We start from the raw sequence: 27,944 nt of genomic DNA on the forward strand, positions 1-27,944 counted from the left end.
CTGTAATGTATGATTGGTAGTTTCTTTGTACCAGTGATTTGTAATACATCTCCTCGGTGACGGCTAAACAATGGAGGCAGGTTCAGACAGGGCTCACACAAAGTGAATTGGTGTGGCTCAGACCCAGCTGGCAATCCCCTCTGGTACCATACTACTGGTGAATAGAGCCTCATTTATCTTGGCAAGGCTTACGTACAAAAAGAGCTTGCTTAGTGCTTCTGGATTCTTTTACCCAGGGGACAGAAATGGCGTCCCAGATCACCGAGCTCATGTTTCTGCCTCTCAGTGGCGCTCAGATTACATCACACATTTCTCACAGACAGGAGCAGTTACTGAGGAGGAGGCCCTTTACTGAGAAAAACTCCTGCTTCGTCTGCAAGAAAGCTGTGAATCTTAAATAATTTGTGTTTAACATTGATAATAGGAGCTGAGGGAAGACAATGGAGTTAAATGGGAGGTTTAAAAATCATTGCTCTCTCTCTCTCTCTGAGTTTCTTCTTTGTTTTCTCACTTGGCTCTGTTAATATTTACATTATAAAACTTTGAATTTCATTGGGAGGTGTAACATAACATTCAAAGTAGAACCCATAATTGAAACTCAGTAGGGATCCCAAGATTTTAGACAGCACCTGAATGTCTGGATCAAAAGAAATGACGAAACATTTCAAACTATATAGTTTATTACATATTTCTGCCACCGCTTACAGCAACACAAGACCTTGTCAGATGCGACACATTGCACATACAGTACTTTTACCACTGCTCGAGGAAGAGCCGTACTAAAGTTACAGTAGCTCAAATACTCAGTAGAGCACCAAGAATCACTACAACTTACGAGAAGCTGAACAAAAATCTCTCACACAGTAACACGGACACACATAGAGGGACCAACACTATTCAGGAGCTAAAGCATAGTTTGAGGGTGAGCTGAGCTGTGGTTGTACTTCGACGTACTGTAGCTTCTCCACGCCACAGACCACAGACCACAGACTTGGACCTTGGATTTCAGCGGTGTTCTCTCCATCTTCTCTCCAGACAGGGCAGGCGACCTAGCGTGGCGTATATGTGTGGGGGTTATTTATGAGCAATGAACACACAGAGGCCCAAGGAGGTGGACCAGCTCAGATGGGGTGCCTGAAGTTCTGGCCGGCAAAACGGGCCTTGTCGCCGAGCTCCTCTTCAATCCTGGAGGAGAGTGATGACAGTTGGTTAAAATGGATGGATTTGTATTCTGAGGAAAATCTGCAATATTGTGCCTCTGAGGATCGATGAACGCAACTCACACTGTTTCAGTGTTAAGATTTTCTTTAGCCATTAAAATTGCAGACATGTTTTTAGACTACTTACCTGAGCAGCTGGTTGTACTTGGCCAAACGCTCAGATCGGCAAGGTGCACCTGTCTTGATCTGGGAAAAGAATTAAATCACATATAAGACCCAATCTGTAATGTAAAAGCTCCTCTCCACAACAGTATTGACACCGTGTCCATGAACTAGTTCTTCATTTAACACTTATTACCTGTCCAGTGCAGAGACCGACCACCAGGTCAGCGATGAAGGTGTCCTCTGTCTCTCCGGAGCGATGGCTGACCATCACACCCCAGCCGTTGCTCTGGGCCAACTTGCAGCTAAAACAAAAAGACACATTAAAGCCCTGTTAGCCACCTTACACTTTATTTACTTTCTTGGATTTTGGTAACAAGTGTGATCACACTGCTCTGTTGTGGGCACTCACGCCTGCAGGGACTCTGTGACGGAGCCGATCTGGTTGACCTTAAGCAGCAGGCAGTTGCAGGCCTTTTCAGCCACACCCTTGGCGATGCGTTTAGGGTTGGTGACTGTGAGGTCATCGCCCACCACCTGGATGTTGGTGCTGGCTGTGAAATTGGACCACGCCTCCCAGTCATCCTGGTCAAAGGGATCCTCAATGGACACCACTGTTAGGATAGGAAGAAGGAGAGAACAACGTCACGGCCATTCATAAATCCAACTCATCACCACTGTGATGTGAAGAAGACAACGGTTATGACCTCTAAAATACATAAACCTGCAATGACTGATTTTTGTGACCACTTGGGGGCAGCAGAAAATAGCTTCTAAATGTTCCACTATGTTCAAATGCTAGCTGCTAACTTTCAAAGTGGCTTTTTTTGGTGAAAACAGCTGCTCGTTGCAACTGACAACAATCAGTGAACCAACGTACACAATTTTTGTGCACAGACAGCATATATATGCACATTCAGTTAATACTATATTGTATGCCTGCATAAGCCCGCATGTCATTTGTACATGTCTGCACATGTACACATTCTAGCCCAGTTATACGGAGTTCTTGTTACATTAGATGGATCCTCTACAAAATCTCTGGGATCAGTAAGCAGTAGGAGTTTTAGAGCTGTAACGGGTTAGAGGGAATGTGCTGAAAACCCACCGGGGTAATCTTTAACAAAGCTCCTGTACAGGTCAGCCAGCTTGTCAGGGGAGATGTAGCGGCTGGGGTCGTCGGGGGACTTGAAGTCCAGGTCGTACTTGCCACCCTTGTAGAACTCAGAGGCAGCCACATCCATGCCAATAACAATCTTGTCAGTGTAGCCGGCCTTGGCGATGGCATTCTTGAGCAGCTCCAGAGCTGAGACAAAAACAACATACTACAGTAAAAATGTGACAAGAGATAATAAAATCAAAACATTCACTTTTCTCTAATGAGGCACCACTGAAGGCTCTGCTCCACTGGGGCATTTGCCATATCAGCACCCTGACCTGACATTGGAGTCAGAGGCTGGCAGTGAATGCATTCGGTACTGAGTTGAGGCCTTAATTAGGAAACCATATGTCATCCAAAGAGTGACATGATAAGTAAAGCACTTTCCTGGGAGGTCTAAGAGTGTAATGCTTTCAAGGCACTCCCTTTTGACTAGTCAAGGCACACAGTTACAACTTTCTCTTTCCTCAAGAAAGAAAACAACGCTCTCACCTTCCTTGTTCTCCAGGATGTTGGGGGCGAAGCCTCCCTCATCTCCCACATTGGTGGCATCCTTGCCATACTTCTCCTTAATGACATTCTTCAGGTTGTGGTAGACCTCAGCACCAATGCGCATGGCCTCCTTGAAGCTGCTGGCTCCCACAGGCAGGATCATGAACTCCTGCATGGCCAGCTTGTTGCCTGCGTGGGAGCCGCCGTTGATGACGTTGAAAGCCTGAAAGGAAGCAGAGAGGATCCGCTTTCAGCCTAATGTAATCACGACTGAATGTAATGATTCTTTGGATCAAACATTAATGCTAAATGTCGGCCTATTAGCATTATGAGTCTATATATAAAGCCTGAGGTACGTGACTTAGGTAACTGCATTGTGATGCTTACGGGGACTGGGAGGATGACTTCGGGGTTGCCAGCCAGGTCAGCGATGTGGCGGTAGAGGGGAACGCCCTTCTCCGCTGCACCAGCCTTGCACACAGCCAGGGAGACTCCCAGGATGGCATTAGCACCAAACTTAGCTGAGGGGGAGGTAGACACACACATAGTTAAACATATTGTACATATTGAGAGTAGTTCTTTTAACACTGTATTTATGAAACATTACTGTCCATTGACATCTATATTCTTCATTGAATATTTTCCAGGCTAATTAGGCCATCAGTAATGCTTAATGGCCTTGAAATAATTCGGTTCTAACTGACTTTTCGGTTGCATAAACACGATGTATGAGTGCCTTTTATGTTTGTCTGTTTTTTTTTAAAAAAGTATTTTGAAGTCATTGTTTTGAAATAACTGGTACCATCTTAATCAATCTCCAAAAGTTTCAGTGTCCTAAATCACTCCCTCGTTCAGTCATTCACTCCTCCCTACACTATATAATCAGTAGCTCCATCGATACTTATTAATCATCACCACGTCACAACAACATTGCCAAGTGTTTAAAAAATGGCAGAGTGACTATAGTGCACTACATAATAAATAGGGAGTGATTTCAGACACACCCAATATCTCAAAACTGTCTTACGTAGGAGAGGGCAGAATAGATCAAATCCATAAAACCATAAACCAGAGTTATTATTAAAGGGATAGCTTGAATTAATATGCAAGTGTAAGTGTGTGTGTGTGCAGCACGTTAAGTCTTACACTTGTTTTCTGTGCCATCCATGTCCAGCATCAGATTGTCGATCTTGGTCTGCTCTATCACGCTCACATCCTGGATTAGACAGAATATGATAAGTTATGCTGTACATTTGGAAAATAAAAGATGAATTAAGTTAAATTCTGATTCATTAGTTGAGAAAAACACACTGCAATAATGTTAGAATAAGAATAAGAACCATCTCAGAATGACACCACTGAAGCTCTGCCAATGCAAAGGTTTATAGATATTTTAGATATATCATTGTTATAAATGAAAATGTCAAAAAACAAAGTGGTCAGTGTAAAATAGAAACAACAAACAACTGCTTGACTTGTCAGTTTTATACAGTGTCTTGCGACTTGTTTTAGCTGTACAGTTAGTCATTTGGTCAGTACTGCTGCCACTGTTAGTAACACTTTTATGAAATCATTTCCTACAGAATCTTTAAGATAAATAAACAATGAATGAAAGAAACTGATCGATAAATTTGAGACTTTTGAAACTAGAACACAGTGATATTAGTCAAACAATAAATGGTCCTACCTTTCTAACCAGTGCAGGTGCGATTGTTTTATTGATATGTTCAACCGCTTTTGAGACACCTGCAAGGGACAAGCAGACCATGACTGACCCTGACAGAAGAAGACTGTGCAGAGCAGGCGAGACAGATGACCACAGAGCACCTCATCCAATACTACGTGGATGTGTAAGGGTTTCTGATGGGTAAAATACTATTTAGCCATCTGTGACTGTGCTCTTTGTTATTTTTTTTCTATTTTAAGGTGGGTGAACATCTGTTAGTGCCTGCCAAGGTTAGTTTCCAAAGGCAAACCCATTCCTCATGCAGCTGCGCATACAGGGATGTACAAGAGTCATCCTGTTATTTATTCCACACTTTATTTACCTGGTTACACAATGCAGGGGCCAAGAATTCATTTATATATTTAACTGCTCTTTTAACTCCTGATGGGAGGAAGAAAGACAAAGAAAAGTCGGAAATGAAGAAGGAAGAGACGAGGACAGACAACAGAATGTACGGCAGTGTTGAAATGGCATGAGAGACAGTGAGAGAGTAGAGGTAACCAGCAGGTTTACAGGGGGAATAAATGAAGGCGCCTTACCTTTGCCCATGTAGCGTGTTTTGTCATTGTCACGGAGCTCCAGAGCCTCATAGATGCCTGTGGAAGCACCGCTGGGCACTGCAGCTCTGAAAAGACCTTGGGGACACAGTTTTGCAAATGTCATTTCCTAAAGTGCTGTGTCACATCCAACAAGACGGCAAAGGAGTGACTGCAGCTTGCTAAATGTTGAAATTTTATCACATCATCCATTACCATGACAATCAAAATGTCTGGCTTTGAAATGTGTGATATTTATACAGATCAGAATCTGCATACACAAACATGTCTGACAGAATGCTAAATGCAGCAGGAGCTGATTGGTATTCAAAGAGCAACAGCAAATAAAAGGCACCAGGGGATGGCACTCAATTAGCTAAAGGCTTTTCCTGCCACAGAAATATACATTGTTACTCTGTCCAGAGAGAGAAATATGGCATGTGTGGGGGCAGTTGTACTGGCTGTGCAGCAGACGGCTGTGATGTAACAGGGGGAGACAGGCTGCCAACTGAGCATGTGCAGTGCATCCGTGGCGGGATGACAAGAGAATATATAAGAGAATAGCCATTTTGGATTCATCCAAGTGAAGAGAAATTGAGGATGAGTAGAAATGTATTCAGTTTGCTCATTGGACCAGCAGAGACGGTGTGAATCTGACGGGATTTAAAGCTTAAAGCAGGAGGACGGAGCTGCTGTCGAGGCCATGAGTCCAGGCTTAACAAATCATCTGCATCAAGACATCACCTGACTGCAGCTGGAGCATGCTGGCAACAGTCCATCAGGATAAAAATAGAGACGTCTTCCTATCATCATACCCTAATAATATCTTATTTGGATGAAAGCCATGGCCCCTTCAAAAATAATAAAATTTACTGCGACAATCTGTACATAGATGTAATGCATTTATGCAAATATATGGTTATTTTTTATTTTGCGCCCAGAGGATATAATAGTAAGTGAGTGTAAATGTCTCCCTAGATTATCAGAGCAACTGAAGTTACATAATTCTTACAACAAGCATACAAGGTTTTCTAGTATGCCTGTGACTGAGAGGCAAGCTGGTTACGTAACACAGCAAAACACATTATAGTAACTATGACAGACACGCTCTGGGTGCAACACACTTGCTTTGGTCTACGCTGTTAATGATGCCAAAACAGGCCCAGTGGACATGAAAAAGAATCCTGTCAAAATAGAATAAAAGGTGCTATTTACAGTAAACTGGAGCACTTAGCAACCATCCAAAGCTAATGAAAAGACAGGGCAGCAGAATAGAGGAGTCGATTTCCAGCCAATGTATTCAAGGAAGTGAAGCCTGTTCCGCTCACTTCCATGTCAATGGTCATTTAGGTTGCTTCATTAGCATTCTCAGGACATTACATTGGGTTGAGCTACTCCTTTGATTTAGCTCTCAGAGCAGAGCAGCTCGCCAAAAAACTTCGCAGTTGGGCCATTAGTTAATTGAATAAATTGATCTTAACCTTAGGCTGATCATAACACTGCGAGGTTTAGATGTTTTATGCCCAACAGCTTCATTATGCAATCTAGCATACAATAACATGAGGGACACATACTGTTGATTTAATTTACCCAACACTTTTACTTTGCATGCAATGTCAGGGATTCATCTCATGGGTTTGCCAGAGGTACCTACTGTATTAGCTATCTGTGCTCCAAAACAGGAACCATTACAGTACAGAGTGCTGTAGATACAGTGTGATGTTACAGGAGCTATTTTCACACATCCACCATCTGATCTGGTCCAGTCTGGGCCTGCAGCTGGCAACAGAGTCAGGCAACAGAGCAGCCACACTGACTTGACCATCCCACCCTACAACTTAAGTTTAACTTCATTTGCTAGCTATTTGGGCTTCCAGTAAGTATGATCTGTTCAATGCAGAATTACATGTATTTAATTAATAAATACATAATTACATGATTTTAAGTTATGGATATGTTCAAATTATCTGTTAAACAGGTTGAAGAAGGAGGTAGCTACTGTCTTCTGTCATCCTTGACCACAAAACTCATAAAGAACATATAAAACAGTCAAAGAACATATAAACATACAGTACATATTAGCCAAACGGTACCTTTCTTGGTGTACAGGTCAACCTCCACAGTGGGGTTGCCACGGGAGTCAAAAATTTCACGAGCGTGAATCTTCAGGATGGACATGGTGCTGGATCTGCAGATGAAAAGGTAGAAAATAGACATCAGTATAGTGCTATTCCACGGGCCAAGCAGACTAGTTAGTTCACTTAATATATCAGACTGATGCTGCTTACCCTGCGCTCTTACTTACTGAATTAAAGCTTCGAGTCCAAACAGTAAGTACAAAACGTAATCTAATTTATTGCTTTAGCGTCTGGAGACAGAGCAATAAACCATCTAACAAATTCTCTAATCAAACATATAAACTAGCTGTGGACGCCACCTGAACCAACTGATGTGGGCTGGCCAGGACAGCAGAGATATCAGTCACAGAAGGGCGTGGCTTATGCAGCAAAAAAAAAAATCTCTGCATGTCCATTTAGTTTACTTAATATATCAGATTACAAAACAGCATTGCAAAAGACTTGCAAAACTGAGCTGAGAGCACCGCTGTCAAACAGTTAAGTAAGAACACTTGATAACAACAGTGAAAAGTCATTATACGCAACAATAAGGGAATGACTCTGCACAATACATGTTTCACTTCCTTTTGTTCCACTGTACTGATATGGGTGAAGGCCAGAGTAGTGGTCTAATCTCATGGGGCTTTCGTTATCTCTCCAAATTCCACTAGTGGAGGTCAGAGAAGGTTTTAAGCCCGGCAGTCTGCTGTACTATTGATTCTCATTTGTTTTATCTAACTTGCCCTTAATCCAAGTGGCTCATCTACCCACTCTGATGCATGAGTGAACCCTGCCGTACAGTCTGCAAAGCTGAACTGGAGCGAAGCTTCAACAGCCCCAATGGAAAATCCTTTGTCCTGTGGAAAATCGCCAGTGGCTACAGCCAAGAGGCAAAATCACCCAAACACAGACTCTGGTCTTTAGTTAAATGGAAATATCTCACAGTTTACTGCGGCTGAGTATTGAACCTCAATACTTTTTTTTGATACTGACAGAAATGTGTCCCTGGCACTGAGTATTGAAAACTGTCAAGCTGCCAAATTTTGCATCGAATGTCTGGTCAGATTTGTGACGATCTGATAAACTGACCCTGATTTAAATAAAAATTGTAGAAGTTTAAAAAGTTGTTTTTATCTATGAAGGTTTATGTAAGGTTGCTTACAGCATTAAAGTATTTTGACTTCTTTTCTTATAATAAAAACTAAGATTTTATACATTTTATGGTTAATATGTCTCAAAGTATCCAGAAAGGTGCAAAATGGTATTGGAACTGAAACTGAGAAATTTAAACAGATAAACACACTTAATGAACTTCACCACTACTAATGAATCAATTACAGAAACAACATAGGTCCAAATTTGTATATCAGGGATGAGGAGAGAGTTCATTAACTCATGAACTGACTATACTGAACTATAATCAATCAGTCATCAAATTAATCGTCATTTTTCATGCATAGATGCAATTGTGAGGCTCCGTGTCTTCATGCAATAGTTTAGTTACACAATAGTTCATGCAAGAGCTCAAGAAATTATGACGTGTATTTTTCACTATTTCCTGACATTTTATAGAACAAACGACATATTGATTAATGGAGAGAGTAATAAGCAGAGTTTTCAGCTGCCATGCTAACACGTGTAGTACACACAATGGGTCTATTTCTGTCATGGATGTCTTACACACACACTTCAGTACATTTCTATTCCTTTTGGGGGGTTTTGCTACAAGATTACAGCAAATGTGGAGATCAAGCAGGTAAACTGGCAGCACAAAATGGCACCCACAAAAAATAAATAATTAAGGGTTGATACCTGATAGGTGTGTATTCATGTCAGTTAAGCTACATTAGGGCCTGCCAGCAAGTCATATCAGCGTGTGTATTAATAATCAGATTAATAATTATTCACTATTTTACTTTAGAGGCAATAAACTGACAAGCTGCTCACTGAGGGGCTTGTTAAGTATCTTCTGGAGGTCTGTTAAGTAGAGAAATGACTGACCATCACAGAAAAGGACACACTGAAGCCTGTGTGCTCTTCCCTCATACAGTAATTTTCCTACAACACACCGAGGACACACCCCCACTTTTGCTGCAAGCAACTGGTAGCTCTCTCTCTCTCTTTCTCTCTCTCTCTCTCTTTCTCTCTCACTGACTGAGCCAGCACGAGGAGCCTCACCATCACATCCTGAACCAAAAAACACACACAAAGTAGCAGCTCTTCGGCACATGGAAGAGACTGCAGGGAGTTGGACTTGCAACCTGACGCCCTTTTCCCCCACACACTGCAGTTCTAAATGGGGTGACATCTCGCCAGCTGACGGCCTGGTTTAAAAATAGACAGTGGGATACAAACTACTCCATCCTGCGAGCCAAGAAACACGTAAAATAACCTGCGTTTATTTAAAAAAATAATAATAATACACGACGGAAGTATCTGAGCAAGGACAAGGACGAGACTTTGAGGTTAAGGAAGGGGAACACCATGTACACAATTATAAAAGAGAAAATGATATAAACACACTCTGTCCAATAATGGGCTCCTTAAATCCCAACAGCTGCTGTCCTACTCAAAGTGCGCATATAAAAAGCAGAAATAGGGTGTCAAAGTTACCTTTCCGGCCTAACTGTGTGCAGGGACGGTGCTGTCTCTCTCTCGTGCGGGCAGGCAGAGAAGGCGCTCGTGACGTTCGCGGCTCGATGATAAGCGGACGGAATCAGGAAGAAACGGAGCAGCGGAGCGACCCCATTGGCTGGGACGGACTCACGAGGCAGACGAGGGCGAGGGTGGATGCACGTTCGCCACCAGCAGTCAGAGTGACTTTACATCCCAGTGGAGGACGAGGAGGATGATTATTTTACTCTTCATCTCCTTAAACCATCACGTTTGATAATCAGAAAATGCACGCAAAGAGAGAATTAGGGTGTTTTTACGTTGAGGTGAATTGTGGGAAATGTAGTAGGTTGTTCGTGCCCAGGATGAGAAAGGCAGTCTGCGGAAAGATGACGCATCGTGAGTACGTGCAGGGAGGCAGGCAGGGATCTTCGATGCAGAGGCTCGTAGGTGGTCACGTTACTTGCGGTCACGTTTATTGGCAACGACTTTTTTCTTCTCATCACGAATTTCTCAAAAATGTAGGCGTTTGGAGGAAGATTTGTAGGTCAAGCAAAATATGTCTAGACTTCTCCAAAATATCAGCATCTTATTTTGCATTTTATCTATACATGACAGAATAATCTGAATTGGTTATATTTAATTAATGTGTATTATTTCTCCTCCACAGTATGTAAATGCAGAATTTCTAAGACTTGCACATTTCAATGAGAGACCGCACCAGTCTCATTGCAGTACTAAGTAACACGATGAGTGAACAGTGGGTTTCCCCCACACATCTGACAGCTCATCATTACACAACATGGATTTCATGCAGTGAGTGCAGCATCCGTGGCAGATGAGAGCTGCTGGAGCCACAGGGTCATGAAAGCCTGCTGCAGTGACCTTGAGACTGTTGCTGCTAAATCTAACTGCGCCATCTGCTGCTCAGATGATCTCAGTAACATCTGCAACAAGTGCCTCCAGCAGATATAATCAAGACACGGATAGAGGAATTAATCGGCTCAGTATTTTATCTAGATTGTCCGAATTGTCAAGTCATGAAGACACTTTTTCAAAAACTCATCTCTTGTATTTTATGGTGATTATTCCCATGTTCTTTTTAACTGTAATTGTATTTTCTGAATGAGCTGGTGAATCAAAGCATAGCAACAAGCTGCTCTTAAAATATTAAAAGTCAAAGGTTAAAACGAGGCTTCTTGTCACACTATTGTACTATTGGATCATTAGTGATGTATTGTAATATATTACATATAATATGTTAATATATAAGCAGTGCATTGCTGTTGAAGTTGGTTGAGGTAAAGCTTTTTTAACACTATTTCTTCATACACTATTGTATAATCTACAGTAATGCATCATATTTTGTTAACAGATCATGTTTGATATGTAAAACTTTAATCTGCAAAGTAATTGCAGTTAACACATAAATGTACAGTAAACAGTACAATATTTTCCTCTGAAATTTGGTGGAGTTGAAGCATAAAGTAGCATAAAATGGAATTTACAAGAAGCCCATAATTGTACTTATTTGAGTAAATGTACTAAGTTACTTTCCACCAGTGATTAAGAAATTCAACTGACAGAAGTTTAATGAATAACAATGACTTTAGTCTTTTCTCAAGGCCAGTATACCTGTTTTCCTGTTCCATGTCGGTGTAAATTAAATACTTGAGGTTTTTTTTCACGTTGGTCAGGCTAGAATGTCACTTAAGGCTCTGGTAACAGTTGAGCCTGACAGTGAGCTAGCGTTGTGCGTAGTACCAAAGCCCTGCAATTAAAGCAGCTAAATGGAATCTGGACATCGCTAACTTTATTATTCACATCTGTGATTTTCCTGTTGTGAGATCTCAAAACGCTTTCCAATAAAAAGGCCCACATTGGAATAAAAAGGTGCCAGTGCTCTACAAAACAGCATCCTGGATAGCACGCACATACACCTGGCATCGCTGGCATGCATTGTGATCGAGAATCATTATTAAGTTATTGATTTATTACATGAAATACAAATAGTAATTCATATAGAGTAATTGTCAGCAAATGAATATTACAACTTATAAAGCGTTTACAAACTGGTGATTTATTAAAGGTGGTACAGATTACAGTTATATGGTTTTATTCTACTTAAGTCACGTTTCAGTCTTGGTCTTTTTAAAGTAAAAGTCTGACATTATGAAAAAGCATGTTAGACAAGAATATTGACTCCACTCTTGTGTCTGTAGTGTAAATACTTACTAATTAACACATTAAGCATTCCCTCTGCTATCAGGCTACTAAACACAGACAGTAGTCATTTTAAATGACAGTTACATTCTTTTAAACAACAAAAAATATTTTATTTGCTGCAGCTCATTATTTCCTCTTATTGCCCAGTGTATGTTGATCCGTTGACTCTGACAAACAGCTGCCTCGCCTGAGAGCTGTGGAGTTGTGTGTATGGACTTGTGAAAGTGCAAATAAATTGCACTTCTTTGCATCAATAAAGTTATCTGAATGTGAATCTGAACATTATATCATTATAACATTATATGTCATTTGTTCAATCGGTACAAAAGCCAAAGTGTAAAAACACCAGTTTGCTGTTTCACATGGGGCTATGTGACATTAACTTGCCATAGTCTCTGCTGGTTGCCAGACAACTGCACAGGGCCAAGAATATTTATCAAAATGTATATTTCCCACACGTATAAGTGCATTTCCCAAAATGTCAACCTCTTCCTCTAAGTTGCACATACAGTACTTTACCTATTCTGAATTTGCCTCCAGCCCGTCACCTGGTGGCAGCCGGTGTTTTTACCACCTGTGTGATCTTTGGCTCTTTGACCTCTTTCTGGTCCCATTTACCTGTGAAATGGTTGGAGGCAACAGCACTGGCACTCTGCTAATCTGTTGGTCACCATTAGAAAGCTGCAGCGGGATGTAGGAGTTATTATTAGAGAGTTGGTGATCTGCTGCATGTTGACAGAAAATATGACACAAATTTCCACGCTGATGACACTAAAATCTATGTGCAAGTCAAACACATGGATGCATAGTAGTCAGACCATTTACATTAATTACCTTACTTCTTCAAAGAAAGCCTTTTCATATACTAGGCCTTAGTAAAATGTCATGTCTCCTGCAAAGCATTCCTAACTATAAGACTAATTTGCTCCAGTGGAGCTCAGACTGCGGTTGTACTGGGTAGCTTCCAGGTGTGAACGTGTGTAACAGCATGTAGCAGGACATTCCTGGAGAGAGCCTTCATCCTGAGTCGACCCTGGTTTAAAAAGGTAATTAAAGATTTAAGCCCATCAATTCCTTCTACACTAATGGTTCAACCTGCAGCCAATATGTTTTCATGCATACAAAACAATTGTACCCCTTGACAGTAGATTATCCTTATAGAAAATGTATATGTGGTTTATAATTAGTGTATTAATTACGTTGTTAACACTTTTTAAATAATTAGTAAGCCATTCTAAAAAAAAAGATTCATAAGATATTTGTTAACACATTACCAGCATTGAAACGCCATCAACATATTCTAATATAAAGTGCTTATGCAGTGTATGCACATATGCTGATATGTGATTACTGTGTGTATAAATGCAAAATGCATATATATTTTATCTTTTCACAATCTTCTACAAGTTTTTTATTGATGTGAGATGTATTTGTTGTTTGTTGATTTGATGTTTTCTGTTTTATTGGTCTATTCCTTATGACATTTAACATTTTATTGACACATCCAACAGATGTGTTGAGCAGATCAAACTGTAGTCAGGCAAATTATTAAAAAAAAAACCCAACTAACTATTGTCACAGCTGGTGGAAGGTACTTTAGGCTACATACTGGATGAAAGGTGAAGGCACGGGGGGTCATTGTTTGAATTGGCTTGTTATCTGCATTGCCAAAACTAACTTAGTAGTAGGCTCCTGGGCTTTATTTCCCAACAGGGTACTGAGAGAAGTTGGAAAATTAAACATTCAGTGTAATAAATCTTAATCTGACATATAAAAATGCAGGAAGACTCTGTAAAGGTCAAATTCAGGATCCCTTTGATGAGGTGTCGCATCTGGGGAATTTGAGCAGTCGCCAATTTTATCCCATATATGAGCAGTTGCACTCAATAAAAGTGTGGTTTTATTGACTTTCTAATGACAGAATCCAGCTTTTGTTTGTTAAACTGTTGCTATCCCATCTTCACCAAGGCCATCATTGGATTGTGCACATTCAACCTGCAGCTGAATCATATAGGTCAAGCTCACCATATGCAGGCTTTAAATTACTAGGTTTGCTCTAGCTTGGTAGAATTACATCATTGAAGTCCCCAAGACCTTAAAAACTATGATTTTCCTCAAGACAAAGATAAACCTAGTGATTTACTGAGGAAGAAGACCGCTTCGGTTCATTTCTAAGTGCAGGTGTATGCAAGCGGAGTGCCGCAGGGCGACAAATCTGTGACTTCTCAATGATCTCAGACTGTGTGCGTGTAGAAAACACACTCCTGTCACTTTACCCGTAAAAATCTGTTCTGTTTTCTCCACCTGGGCTTGTTTAGAGCAGTTTTTATCAGCCTTTAGGTGTTGATAGCCGAACACAAAAACAACTGGTATCAATCAAGCACAGGCTCTATAGAGGCTGTAATTCCAGACCAGACAGGAAGGATGTGAGTGAAACAATGAGAGTCTTAAATCAAGGTGAGTCCTTTGATCACTTTGTAATTCAATCAGTTCTTTGCACTCCACACACGGACACAAACACACATAAGCACAAGAGATTTGTATTACTACATTTATGAGGCCTCTCCGTGACTGAATTAATTCCTTAAATCAAAACTTATTTTAACCTGGACTTCAATTTCAGCCTTAGTGCACAGACCAACATTAACCCTACATTAAAGACATAGGTCATCATTTTGGGAAATACACTTATTTGCTTTCCTGCTGAGAATTAATTGAGAGCACTGAGTACTGTAGTAATTACAAAGCTACTGCCAGGAAGTCAGTTAGCTTAGCTTAGCATAAAAACAGGAAACAGCTAGCCGCGCTCCGTCTGAGGGTAACAAAATCCACCCACTGGCACCTCTAAAGCTTACTATCTAACACATCACATCCGGCTTGTTTAATCTGTTTGATTGGGGTAATGTTGCAGTTTTACGAGGAGCTTATGAGCCAGAATATTTCTTGGAAGAGCACAGTGACTTCCTGGAGTAACTCAACTGAAAACCTCAAGCTGGAAGAAGCAATAGAACAGCACATTCATTATCTTTTTTATACTTCACATATTTCTGTATCAATTACACTTAGACATCGGGTTTGTTAATTATTTTTGCGAAGCCAAGATAACTGCTGCCAGAAGACTTATACACACCAGACAGATTTCAGAGCGATGAACAAGAAAGTGAATAAGCATTGTTCCCAAAATGTTGAACTAATCCTTTAAAATTCTGACCAACATTTTGTGCTAACCATGAAATGTCCTTTTCACTTTCCCATATTGGTATGACTTTGTGATTACATTTGCTCCTCCAAGGCAAACGGCACACTCACTGCTCTGGCATTTAAGAATCAGGTGTTGGACATGTTGCGACTGGTGAGCATCAGCAGGTGATAGACTTCAGGGTGTCCTAGCACATAATACTATTAGCTCTCATGCTTTTTGTTTTCATCCACGGACGTGTTTTTATCGGAGGGCATCTGGGGATTTTCAGAATGACTTGCAGCTTTATCAACAAAGTGACAGAGGAATGACTGTGTTTGTAGGATTTCCTGTAAAAGTCTGTGACACTACACCGAATGACAAGCCAGTGATTGTTTCTAAGAATGTAAGAAAGTGCCCAAAAAAAAGTTGAAGCAACTTAAGGGTGAGTGTCAGATGATGGTACTGTGAAGCCGTACAGAAAAGACAACAACATAAATAACATGGGTTTTGTGTGTATCTCCTTGTTTATGCTGATATTTGATGATACAAATATGAGACTTTAGTCCTCAAAGGGAAATAGAAATTATTTCTATGTGGTACTTACCTGACATGATCTGCAATACCAGTAAAATAATCTCCACACATCACATAAAAGAATTTCAACTCAAGCCTTATATAAAAACTGATTTTGGATGTGACAGTGAGAAAGTTGGTAAGAGCTGTTTTGCTGTCACTTTGGGGCTGCTGAGAGAAGCTCTGGGCGTTTTCAGCTGAGGTTTTAACACCTCCCTTCACTCGCAGCTTAAATAGAGAAAATCCCTGTGAGGTATCAGAGGCTGTCTGAAGGAACAGAGGGACGCAGCGATGGAGTTTTTCTCTGCATTTGTCTCCGCTGTTTTGGTCTGTGTTGTCCGAGCTGGGATTCCTCATGATGGAATACACTGGACATACACAGGTAGGCTTTTTTTTTTTTTTTAATTTCTTTTACTATAAACTTTTAACAATCAAGTGTTTTAAAACCTAATTTAGATACCAAATGTAAAAGAGCTGAACTGGATTCAAATGTATATGGTGCGTAAAATGTGCTAGGCAGCCTTGCCAATGCGTTTTTTCTTTGATATAAAACGCAGCAAATAAAATGCACTTTTTCAAACATTATCCGGCTTTTATTCTTCATATTATCATCCGACATCCATCCGAGGCATTTCAGCATTTGGCAACAAGTTTGGCAGCAAGTTGTTTTGGCTGACGCGCTCCACATTGGCGACATATTTCGGACAACCGCTGTCAAGTTGTGGTCACATCAGCAGCATGTGAGGACACTCAGAGAGACAAATCATTAGGTGTAGCCTATATAGGAGTAGCAATTCTTAGAAATTTACAAGGGAGTGTTTACCATAATGAAATACACATCAGCTGCAGAAATATCCGGTTGAGCAAGTCAACCAGTAACCTGTGACCAGTTCTAATTCTCCACAAACAAGAACTAATATCTTGCAATAACTGGAACATTGTCACACCCTTAATGCATTCATGTCACTGTGGATTTTGCACTAACTGGGTGATGTTTACGGTGAGTTTTACGGTGGGACTTTTCCTTACACAGAGGGAGCTTTGGACCAGATGCACTGGGCAACCAAGTACCCCGCATGTGGCGGTAAGAAGCAGTCGCCGATTGACATCCAGCGGCGCAACGTCAGACACAACCCAGACATGTTACAGCTGGAGCTCAGCGGATATGATGCTCAGAAAGGAAGTTTCCTCATGTCCAACAACGGGCATTCCGGTAAGAGAAGCAGCATGCATTAAAAAAAAAAAATTCTCAGCCTTGATATTGGCCCACTTTTAAAGGATCATTCCACTGCTTTTGCTGACTTTATGTGATTGCTGCTCATTTTAATGTCAAGGATTTCACATTGTTGGTGTATTTTGTGATTGGTTTTCATGAATTTCTCTATAGTATAAAATTCAATTCAAACTCTCTTGAGGAATCCATGACAGTGAACATCAAGTCTGCACGTTTTATATGAGCACCAATATTTTTGGTATTGGTCTTATTTGAAGGGTTGGCACAGCTTACTTCACAACAATAACTTGAGTTTAAATGTCTGAATATCTATCTGTCTATGTTCCCATCAGTTCAGATTGACCTGCCTCCCACTATGGTGATCACTAAGGGTCTCCCAGGAAAATACACAGCCGTCCAGATGCACCTGCACTGGGGCGGATGGGACCTGGAGGCCAGCGGAGCGGAGCACACTGTAGACGGCATCCGCTACATGGCAGAGGTTGGCTTAAGTAAAAGAGTCTAAATGGAGAAGTTTGGCATGATGAACAAAGACAGAGAAACTAAGTATACAACACAAGCTGGTGCCAGGCTGCAGTGATGGCAGGCCCTTAATACAAAAGGCAAACATCCTTCAGTTCACTCCCACATTGTGGAACAGTAAATCATCATAACAGATCATCACTGTGCAGTGTTTGGACTGCATCAGTAAGGACACCAGATCTGTATTTGTACTACATACCTCAGCTGCCTACATGCAAATTTATTCAACATAGGGCCTTTGTTTACTTCTTAATATTTATATAATCATAAGCTGCCTTAATGTGCTTGTTCTTTTTGTTAACATACTTTTGTGAATATAATTTTATATTGTTTGATGGTGATCTGCGCCTTAGTAGTGAGTTTTCTATTTTAAAAGCAGGTCACCTAACCTGCTCTGTATTTCCACCTTGTCTTTCAGCTTCATGTTGTCCACTACAATTCGGACAAGTACAAGAGCTTCACTGAAGCCAGAGATAAGCCGGACGGGCTGGCAGTGCTCGCCTTTTTCTATGATGTACGTAAGCCACACACACACACAAACCTTTGTTCCTTTTCTCCTGTGTTCTGCTTTTTCCGATCACCACTTTAGTCAACATCTACACAGGATGCCAACACAATTTCTGATAAATAACCAACACTTCCGCTTTAGGGTGTTTACAAAAAAGTCTCTTTAGTCTCTTTGTTTCCACAAGAACGCTTTGGATGTCAGACAGTTAGTGGCTCTCAGCTGTGAGGGGTCATCGCTGCAACAACACCACTACAGGCATCCACAGTGACAGTCACACACCGTGGCTGAGAGTTCACGCTATTTGGAACAAATTCACCTAAAAACACATGATTCATCGAAATGGACATTTAAAGGATAATTCAGGTTCATTGCAGCTTTGGTATTAGTTTCTTAGTTTTGCAAATCATCAGTTTTGATACGATAAGATCGTATTCATGAAGTTAATATCTGAGATCTGGGAACACGGCACCATCGTTCAAAAGAAGTCTGATGGGACAATTAACAAGAGCAGTCAGATGATCAAACAGGATGTATTTGGAGGGAAAAATAAATGTGAACTTTAAAATTATCACCCAATATGTCCATAAAAACATCAATCTTGGTTTACAGACCAACATTCTGGTTGAACTTTGACTCTGTTTTCTTTTGCAATAAAGCATTTTTAAGGACTTCTTATGTGCCCTCGCTTTTAGTTTTGCCTTCAAACAAAAAAGATAATGTAGCTCAACAAGAGAGAAATCAGATATAGTATCTGTGTTTTCAGCCTCAAAATGATTATACACTCATATATTTCAACACAGGAAGTAAAGTGACATCACTCAGTCTTAAAGCATCATGATAATGAAAAAAAAGCTGACAACAACAGTCAAAGGAGTTCTTTTATTCTGACTGAACTTTCACACAGCTTTGGTTTGCTTTCAGGACGGGCATTTTGAGAACACCTACTACAGCGATTTCATCTCCAACCTGGACAGGATCAAGTATGCAGGTGAGCCACTGAACACAGAAATGAACTGACCCGGAGTTGAATGAGTGTTTGAGTCTCATGTGGTTTTGATGTGATCCTCACAGGTCAGTCCATGCACATATCAAGCATCAATGTGCGCTCAATGCTCCCCGAGAACCTGAACCATTTCTTCAGATACCAGGGCTCCCTCACCACTCCGCCCTGCTACGAGAGCATCCTCTGGACTGTGTTCGATACGCCCATCACTCTCTCACACAACCAGGTACAGGAGACAGGTAGACTCGTAATATTAAAGCTGATGAAAAAGTAAAACTTGTCTCGAACCTTACTCTTGTCATTTGAATGAAACTGGCTTATTTGCAGTATTATGTGATGCAATGTCAGAGGTTTTTCTTCTTATCTATTGTGTCCAGATCAGAAAACTGGAGAGCACTCTGATGGACATGGACAACAAGACCCTGTGGAATGACTACCGCATCGCTCAGCCTCTTAACGACCGTGTGGTGGAGTCTTCCTTCCTGCCACGTCTCGGGAAAGGAAGTGAGTAGCGTGTTGTGACAAGTGTGTGTCAGCATAATCTATTCTTCAGAATTGATGTGGGGCATAGCCAAGGCCTGACTGTAATCCTCGTCATTTACATCCATTCATTTTTGTCCTTTCAGCATTTTGTCGACAAGATGAAATTGAATCGAAGCTCCTGAGGATCGAGGGCCTGATAACGACTCTTGGAAAGCACATGCATTCAGGTGAGCTGTTTGTCACAGAAACTGCTAAAGATGTCTAGATGTGAAATGAAAGTGCCTGTATTTACTCTGCACTATTTGTCTCTGTATTAATTATTCCCATTAGGGGGACTTCGCAACTCAAGGCCTACCAAATATGGTGAGTGCTTTGTTTTCGTGATGTAAACATCAAAGATAGATTGATATTTCTCACTCTCCAGTTTTTTAACTCTAGTTTTCTTGCCTTCTTCAGAACATCGAGCTCTGTTCCCTCTGGTGCTCAACTTCCAGGACAGAAATTCTGGTAGTTATGCTTTGGCCAGCCTCAGCCATGGCATGGAACTCACCTCCTTCACTGTCTGCATGCACGTCCTGCCTCGGGTTGAGGGTGTCCACACTGTCATCTCCTACGCCAGTAACGGCAACGACAACGAGCTGATGATCTTCATCGATGAAGACAGAGATGCCAAAGAGGTCGGCCTCTGGATCGGCAACGAGTTCGTCAACCTGCCGCACAATTTCAAGTCTCATGATTGGGCCAACTACTGCATCACCTGGTCGTCCCACACCGGCGGTGCAGAGCTGTGGATCAACGGCATGGTGGGGGAGCAGCGGTATCTGAAAAGCGGTTACACAATCAGCCCCGGTGGTGTTTTCACTCTGGGCAAAGACCAGGACGGATTACTGGGCATCTCTAACGCAGACGCCTTTGTGGGTAAGATAACTGATGTCAACGTGTGGGACTATGTGCTGACCACAGCAGATATCCGGGACCAGATGTCATGTGAGAGGAACAGCACCATGGCGGGAAATGTGTTCAGCTGGGGATCCACCAAACTTAGTCTGTATGGAGGGGTGCAGCTGGACAGTCAGTACAGATGCTCCTGAGGAGGCTCAGCTGCTTCTGTTTCCATGAGCGCTAAAATGCTGCAATAAGCCAAAATATTACTGCTGATGGTGGGGATTTAAAATATGTATGGTATGGTAATGATGGTCTTTTCAAACATCTGTAAGTCAATGCTTAATGCAAACTATATCTTGTAGCTGCAGCCATGCATTGTATTCATATCTCTGCATTGTCAATAAAGGCTTACAAGTGACTTGTTGGTTTGTTTAATCTCTGTCCAGTTTCATTGTATTTTTAAGCGGCATTGACTTGCATAGTTATTTTTTGTCATTACTAGCTTCAAACAAACTAAACAAAAAGAGAATGTGTAAAAAAAAAAAGAGGCTAAATTAAAACATCTCCAGTCCATTACAATACCCCCCAGAGTGCAGACTTCCTCTCTCCTCTGAAAGCTCTCATTTGTCTTCAGAAGGCCGTGACCCTCACTGCATCCTCCAGACTTTCTTTGCTCTCTTTCAGTGGTACATCCCCATCACCCAGTTTGATCTCTACTTTGTTCCTCTTAGCAAACATCTGGCAGATCTCAAGGAAGGTCTTATTTTTGGTTTCTGGGACCACCAGCCAGATGTAGACCAGCGCGACCAGGCAGATGAAGGAAAAAATGATAAAGCTGTAGGAGCCCAGCCCTCTCTGGAGAGAGAAGGGGGAGAGGAATACAATCAGCATGTCCTCAAGATGAAACGACGTGAATATGTTAGTCAGGAACAGTTGGCTGAACATAAACAGCAGCTAAGGTGCAGGAAGTGTAGTTTGCACGATACTTTTGTTTGAATGCTCTGTTTTAGTTTCCATTACTTTGTACTTCCATTACAAATTCCTCGCTTGTTTGCTTTTTGGTTTGAGTATGAAGACTTGGTAGGAAGTAAACATGAGGTACACGTAATGTTTATGTTTATCTCTAAGATTACGTCACTCATTAATTGGGAAAGAACAACTCTGAGACTCTTAGATATCCTTTCCAGTTAATGTTTGAGGATATATAAAAATATTATGTGTGTGTAAGACGTCTGATGGGGTTATTTACAAACAAGCGAGCAATTAGTTATAAATTCTTGAAATTACATCTAATCATCTACTTCTTCATTATATGACATCAAAATAATTAGCTCAGAAACTAGTTGTGATGTCACAAAACCACACTTGCTATTATCTCAACTAGATTTATGGTGAGAGCAGAGAAACTTTCCCCGTAGCAGATGAATGTGAAAACAGCCTTCTAGTATCAAACCCACACACCAGTCTGCTCAAACAAGCTCAAACATTCAAGTCAAGTAACAATAAGCAAACACATGTTTATTGGAGTGGGACTGACGCACTTGAAAGTCAAACTCAATCTTTGCAATGTCATTACAAGGATGGTGCCCCTAAAATATGGATTTTTAAAAATGTGACTGCTTCTTAAGATAAATTCAGCTGCCTTTGTGTGACTAGTTTGTCTTTAAGACTATTAAGATGATTTCCACTTTGGATGTGAGAGTTTGACTGATTGTTGGCCACTTCTTCCTCTTTGTCAGTATTTTCTATTTCTACTTTTCAATGGATCCTAAAGGAATAGTTTGACATTTTGGGAAATCTGCTTATTTGTCTCTTGCTAAGAGTTCGATGATAAGATCAACCTCACTCTCACATCTGTCCATGAAATATGAGACGTTAGCTTAGTTTAGCATAAGGACTGGAAACAGGGTGAACTAGCTTGCCATGCTCTGTCCAAAGGAAACAAGATCAAGATTTATACGTTATATCTTGGTTGGGTGCAGTGACTTCCTATAGTCTGCGACTGTATTAGTCGTAGTGGTATCAATGTTTTCATCTAATTCTGTGTATTTATGTGTATTTCACAAAATGCCAAACAATTGCAAGTTTTTCTCATGTTAAATATGTTTCTTAATGGCTTATTAGTCTCAGATGTTTGTGATATGTCTGCAGCCTGTGGCCTTTGCATAACAATGATGTTGTTTCATGAATTTGATACTTTACGAAGCTCTATGTGCAAAACATCTTCAATCAATCTAGTTCTAAACCGTAATCAGGAATTCAAACTATCTTTTGTTGGGTTAAATGAAAAATTGCTGTTTACACTTAAAAAAAAACATCTGTAACTAATTATATTTCAAAATAATAAACTTTCAAACCCCCAATGTAAGAGTTCCTAGAAATTGTGTAACTGACCTCTAGGAAGGGGAAGACGAGGCCAACAGTGAAGTTGGAGAGCCAGTGGACGGAGCCTGCGACCATGAAGGCGGCGGGCCTGGCCGACTGCCTGAACATCTCCGTGGTCACCACATAAGGAATGGAACCTGGAGAGCACAGATGTGGTCAACCACAACCAAAACACTGGAGACACATCATCACTCTTCAGGGTCACAGTGAGGATGCTCATGTCTCAAACAACTGCGTGCAGATTTACAAGCATATATCATTACATGTCTGGTCACATCCAAACAACACTTCAGCTAATGGAGCACCCTGTTGTAATCAGTGTGCGTGTAAATAACCACTGGCGGGGCCACACTCACTGGGTCCTATGGCGTGTCCTATGACGTAGATGATGACACAGGTGATGCTGATGTAAGGCATCCACGTCATGCTCTCCTGTCAACACAACAGCTGCTGTTATCATTATCCACCCGTATTGACGTTTTCAAACAGGAACAAACACATAACAAAATCCTGTCAAAGTCTGCACTGTGTGGGAGTCCATGTTAAAGGCTTCACTGCATACATTACTGATCTGCTATTCTCTGTGCTTTTCCTTAAGCTGGAAAGATTTAAAACCACTGTGCTGCTGACAGTGATGCTTGGATCCAGGTGAGATTACAGGGTCATGGGGGGCCGCACTGGTTGGGGTCTGTTTAATGGTCAGTGGTTTACATACTTTAGCGATGGGTGACTGTTTTTATGTCTCAAAGCTCTCATGACCTCAGCAGAGGTGTCAAGTCATCATTTTATGCAGTAAATGACATTGTATATCATTTGATTCTTGAATATATATTTTTTTATATTGTGTGTGTACTGTAGTGGTATAGCTGATATTAATCTCCTCTCTTTTTTCTGTTTATTTTTCTATTTTTGGTCTTTAACGGCATTGAGGGTTGAAATGACTGTACTGAATGTTTAACATATTGTAGCACAGTGATCCATTTTCTGGTGTTTTGGTTTCCAGCACACTGAACTTGAATGAAACAAATTACAGAGCTGACTTTCAGCCTTAAACGGGTGGCTCCCGCTGTCATGGCGACAGATGATTTATGAACTTTTCTGCTCCTTTTTTGCACTTGAGCAAATAATTCAATAATGTAATCTCAGAGCCTGTTATTCCCTCCCTGTTCTGTAGGTGTCGTCAGTGGGTTCCTGCCTTTAACATCACCTGATCTCCTGATCTCTACACACACACACACACACACACACACACACACATATATATACACACACACCTGCCTTGTAAGTAAAACCAAGTAAACTTTGGTTAGAATTTTTTTTTGTGATCAAAGCATAGAAATGTAATGTTAAAAACGATCATTTAAAGCATTTACAATCATTTCATCAATGCTTTGAGGACAACAAATAAATTTCCGGTCACCTCCATTGTAGCATAACAGCATAACTCTCAGTGACTAATATCTAAAATCTGAACAAAATAAAAAGTAGTATTATCATTCATGATAACTAAAGGAAAAGTACTCATTATGCAGAATGGCCCATCATGTATATTATGTTATTGGATTATCGGTATTGATGTTATTGTGTTCATAATGTTTATGTTGGGAACTGATTTTAATTACTTCATATGCTGCTTGGTAGCTAAACCTATAACAATATGTCATCATTTATTAGGTTATTTATAATTTGTATTAATAATCTGAATCTGCAAAGTAACTAGTGACTTAACTTGTAGAATACATGTCCAGTAATGTACAGTAAAAAAAAGTACAGTATTTGCCTTTGTAGCAGGTAGAAGTATAAAGTAGCATAAAATGGAAACACTCAACTAAAATACAAGCACCACAAAGTTGTACTTATTTGGGTGAAAAGAGCCTTTAAAGATGTTTGAGGTCATTGACATCAATATTGTCTGACCACTGTAGGACTGATAATCCCCCAATAATCCTGAACATAAAGTGTGGATGAGGCATTCAAGGAACTTTTACATCACACTGGTATAGAGTTTTTTCTGTCTGCTGGTATTAACCCCTCTGCTGTCCTCCAGATCCACCAGAGGTCTCTACCTGCTTCCTGAATGTGAGCTGGACCTTTGAGGCGGCCTGCAATCATGACGCAGCTGATCGGCTTACTGGCCTGTGGGAGTACATTAGACCTTTCTCTTCTTCAGGCTGTGCTTGAGTGGGGGGTTTTTGAGTTTTTGGCTTGGCTTGCCCTCTGTTTAAACAGTGGTTTGCAGTATTTTTGGATCATGGTTGTAACTAACCTCAGTAAAGGCGCTGAAGAGAAACTGGCTGGTCTCCTGTGTATTTCTGCCTTTACACTTTTATGGCCTAATAGTAAAATGTCCTTGACTGGCTGCGTCAGTCACCCGACCCCTAGCCAACTGGCCATGGTGGTAGGTATTACTGAAAATAAACAAACACATAATCCCCTGTGACTCAGTCTCCGTGACAAATCTCCTGACCTCAAGGTTGAGAAACTCTGACACACAACGTCAGAGTACGCTTTTTTTTTTTTTAATGCTGAGCCACTAGAGAGCAGCAGAGTAACGTGTTGAGTGTGTGAGTCACACTGTAGCTTTCACACAGGTACCTGGAAGGTAAGAGCCACAGTGAGCAGCATGCAGGATCCACAGCAGATCCCAAAACCACAGAGGAGGAGCAGCCGTCGCCCCGACGCCTCTACGATGAAGACCTGGTGTAACGAATTCTCTGTTCAGAACAATTGTCTCCTGCTAATATGATCAAGCACAGACTGTAGATTTCAGCTCAGGTTGAATTTGTTAACACCTGGGTACCTACAGCAGCTACAGTCATGAAGACATTCACTGCACCTGTTCCCACAGTGACGTACTGGATATCATTCGCCTTGACTCCTGCAGTGGCATATATGCTATCTGCATAGTAGTAGATCTAATGAGAGAGACAGGGAGAAATGCATTATGGTTAAAAAATAGCTAAGAGAGCAGAGTTAAAACATAAGAAGGAGGATGCAATAGTATTACTACTGCCAAAAAAGCGATGCTTTATCCACAGGACTCACAGACTATTTGATCTGCTGCCAGAACAAAACAAGCTGCTGTTTAAATAATGCACTGTGATCCGGTGTTATATCTGAAAGAAAGTCAGTGTGGGCATCAGTGGATCAGGGACATAGACAAGGACAACTGGCACGACAGGCGAGGCTCACCGCGTTGACCCCCGACAGCTGCTGGCCCATGTTCATGATGATGATGGAGACCAGCTGCCAGCGAAGGGAGCGCTGGGAAAGCAGGCTGAGCACAGACAGGTGGCCCTCGGCCCTCTCCGACTGGTCCTCCAGACGCATCTCTGACAGCTCGGCATCCACGTTGTCCCACCCACGCAGACGCTGTAGTGCTGAGGGAGGCAAAACATAGATAATAGCACAGCATAGAGTTTGTATTGCTGGTTTTTATCCATCAGCGTCTCACTTTTGGTGTTTTCTCACCTTTCTTTGCTGTCTTCTCATCTCCTCTCTGGATGAGCATATACCTGGGGCTCTCTGGGAAGAAGGGCAGCAGCAGGAGCTCTATCAGGGCAGGAATTCCAGTCAACCCCAGCATGAGGGGCCAACCTGGATACAGGAGGAACAGACACACCTCTTTCACCAATTGGCCAACCTAAAAAAAAATCTCATAGTGGCTGTCAGGGATGGGCTTCAACATCTAACCAATGACAGATGTCTAACATTCACCTGTGCTGTTGCCCAGTATGTTTCTGATGCCCAACACTTGTGCGCTGAGGATGCCAATGGTGATGAAGAGCTGTGGTATAATGCCAAGGGCTCCCCTCAGGTTTTTTGGAGAGAGTTCTCCCAAATACATGGGCACCACGTTAGACGAGAGACCTGAACACAGGGAAAGACAACTTAAGATACATAAAAATTACTCTTATCAATCTGGATTACTTGAGCAGTTGAACATATCTGACCTGCACAGATGCCCACTATAAACCTAGCCACAATGATGATCTCATAGGACTTGGCAATCTCACTGACTCCCATCATCACAGCAGGGACGATGGAGAAGATATTGTTGAAGAGGAGGGTGCCCTTCCTGTTGCGGGGCCCATTCGTTTAAAGTCTCAGTTTTTATGGTGCATGATAAATGTGACATATCCAACTCTTTAATGGGGCTTAACATGTAATACTACCTCCCCAGTTTGTTGACTAGAGGGGCCACCATCAGAGAGCCGAAGAAGCCTCCTAGCGGGTACATGGACACAGAGAGAGACCACAGCAGAGTTAGGAAGTTGTCCGTCATCGGCCTGCCGTAACGCTCCAGGTAGGTGGCGTTATAGAACTGCTGCATGAACTGAGGAGAGCAGGGCAACACTGAGAGAAACACATTGTCATACGTGTGACTGTGGCCTTTATATCACTGTGTGTTACAGAACAGCTTTTATTTCTTTGCTCAGGTTACCGGAGATGGAGAGTTGATCACAGCCACATTATATCCATACTGGAAAGATGAACCAAATGCAGATATGAGCGTTGCCAATGCCAGGAGCACAGTTAATCTCTGTCGGGGGACATCAGCGCACTATGTGGAATCTCTTTTTACAACCCAAACAACATCCATCATGATTACACTATTTGCATACTGTCACAGAACAGACAAAACAAACACAGATGTGATATAATCACACCTGGAGTGTAACTCACCCCTCTCCTCTCTGCAGACTTTTCCCATTTTTCATTCTCCGCCATGGCTGTGTTTGGACTTGTTGTCACTTTGTTAATACTGCACCACTGGATTCTGCCTGCCCTTTGGACACGAGATCAGAGAGCATAGCCGTGGTTTACTGCCTGGCTTTGGTTATCGTTTTCATGTTGCTGACTGTGCTCTAAGGTCCAGGAGGTTTTGTACACTCAAGATATTAAATCCCAGCTTGGGCTTAATGTTGATATCTGATTGATCTGAATTTTACTGCACTGCAAGTTCAACTAAATTTATG

At 41.4% G+C, this 27,944-nt stretch overlaps 3 protein-coding genes across 6 annotated transcripts; 1 reads left to right on the forward strand and 2 right to left on the reverse strand.

Annotated features, from left to right (window-relative positions):
- Window positions 1-662: 662 nt before the first annotated feature.
- Window positions 663-10,052, reverse strand: eno1a (enolase 1a, (alpha)). Of its 2 annotated transcripts, none has more exons than XM_070838902.1 (12): window positions 9,966-10,052; window positions 7,329-7,423; window positions 5,239-5,334; window positions 4,661-4,719; window positions 4,120-4,189; window positions 3,361-3,494; window positions 2,974-3,196; window positions 2,431-2,628; window positions 1,735-1,936; window positions 1,519-1,627; window positions 1,348-1,406; window positions 663-1,185 (listed from the first exon to the last, which is right to left on the reverse strand). In XM_070838902.1, the coding sequence occupies exons 2-12, from the start codon at window positions 7,411-7,413 to the stop codon at window positions 1,122-1,124; spliced, it is 1,299 nt and encodes a 432-aa protein (XP_070695003.1). In that variant the 5' UTR covers window positions 7,414-7,423; window positions 9,966-10,052; the 3' UTR covers window positions 663-1,121. The 2 variants fall into 2 exon arrangements, with proteins under 2 accessions (XP_070695003.1, XP_070695002.1); XM_070838901.1 differs by lacking the exon at window positions 4,661-4,719 and adding an exon at window positions 5,022-5,080.
- Window positions 10,053-16,188: 6,136 nt separating this feature from the next.
- ca6 (carbonic anhydrase VI) lies at window positions 16,189-20,998 on the forward strand. The gene is made up of 10 exons (XM_070839316.1): window positions 16,189-16,327; window positions 16,979-17,158; window positions 17,512-17,660; window positions 18,120-18,215; window positions 19,131-19,197; window positions 19,281-19,438; window positions 19,590-19,716; window positions 19,839-19,922; window positions 20,026-20,058; window positions 20,152-20,998. Exons 1-10 carry the CDS (start codon window positions 16,237-16,239, stop codon window positions 20,784-20,786), a joined length of 1,620 nt encoding a protein of 539 aa, XP_070695417.1. The 5' UTR covers window positions 16,189-16,236; the 3' UTR covers window positions 20,787-20,998.
- On the reverse strand, window positions 20,992-27,753 carry slc2a5 (solute carrier family 2 member 5). Of its 3 annotated transcripts, XM_070839317.1 has the most exons (12): window positions 27,652-27,753; window positions 27,410-27,508; window positions 27,141-27,301; window positions 26,919-27,043; window positions 26,683-26,835; window positions 26,437-26,562; window positions 26,158-26,345; window positions 25,770-25,880; window positions 25,561-25,662; window positions 23,322-23,397; window positions 22,975-23,102; window positions 20,992-21,435 (listed from the first exon to the last, which is right to left on the reverse strand). In XM_070839317.1, exons 1-12 carry the CDS (start codon window positions 27,694-27,696, stop codon window positions 21,211-21,213), a joined length of 1,539 nt encoding a protein of 512 aa, XP_070695418.1. In that variant the 5' UTR covers window positions 27,697-27,753; the 3' UTR covers window positions 20,992-21,210. The 3 variants fall into 3 exon arrangements, with proteins under 3 accessions (XP_070695418.1, XP_070695420.1, XP_070695419.1); XM_070839319.1 differs by lacking the exon at window positions 27,652-27,753 and having other exon boundaries at window positions 27,141-27,192; window positions 27,410-27,487; XM_070839318.1 differs by lacking the exon at window positions 27,652-27,753 and having other exon boundaries at window positions 27,141-27,321; window positions 27,410-27,480.
- Between the last annotated feature and the right edge of the window lie 191 nt (window positions 27,754-27,944).

The sequence above is a fragment of the Pempheris klunzingeri genome, chromosome 11 (assembly GCF_042242105.1).
Source record: "Pempheris klunzingeri isolate RE-2024b chromosome 11, fPemKlu1.hap1, whole genome shotgun sequence".
Taxonomy (NCBI): domain Eukaryota; kingdom Metazoa; phylum Chordata; class Actinopteri; order Acropomatiformes; family Pempheridae; genus Pempheris; species Pempheris klunzingeri.

Bases quoted from the DNA above. Each gene is read 5' to 3' on its own strand.
- slc2a5 (XM_070839317.1), bottom strand. From the start codon at position 27,696: ATGGCGGAGAATGAAAAATGGGAAAAGTCTGCAGAGAGGAGAGGG. The intron at 26,346-26,436 runs GTGAGAAAACAC...TGCCTCCCTCAG, and splicing joins TGAGAAGACAGCAAAGAAAG to CACTACAGCGTCTGCGTGGG. The intron at 21,436-22,974 runs GTCAGTTACACA...TTCTCTCTCCAG, and splicing joins TCGTCTTCCCCTTCCTAGAG to AGAGGGCTGGGCTCCTACAG.
- ca6 (XM_070839316.1), top strand. From the start codon at position 16,237: ATGGAGTTTTTCTCTGCATTTGTCTCCGCTGTTTTGGTCTGTGTTGTC. The intron at 17,661-18,119 runs GTTGGCTTAAGT...CTTGTCTTTCAG, and splicing joins GCATCCGCTACATGGCAGAG to CTTCATGTTGTCCACTACAA. The intron at 19,439-19,589 runs GTACAGGAGACA...TATTGTGTCCAG, and splicing joins TCACTCTCTCACACAACCAG to ATCAGAAAACTGGAGAGCAC.
- eno1a (XM_070838902.1), bottom strand. From the start codon at position 7,413: ATGTCCATCCTGAAGATTCACGCTCGTGAAATTTTTGACTCCCGTGGC. The intron at 2,629-2,973 runs GTGAGAGCGTTG...TTTTTGTCTCAG, and splicing joins CATCCTGGAGAACAAGGAAG to CTCTGGAGCTGCTCAAGAAT. The intron at 1,937-2,430 runs GTGGGTTTTCAG...CTATCCTAACAG, and splicing joins CTTTGTTAAAGATTACCCCG to TGGTGTCCATTGAGGATCCC.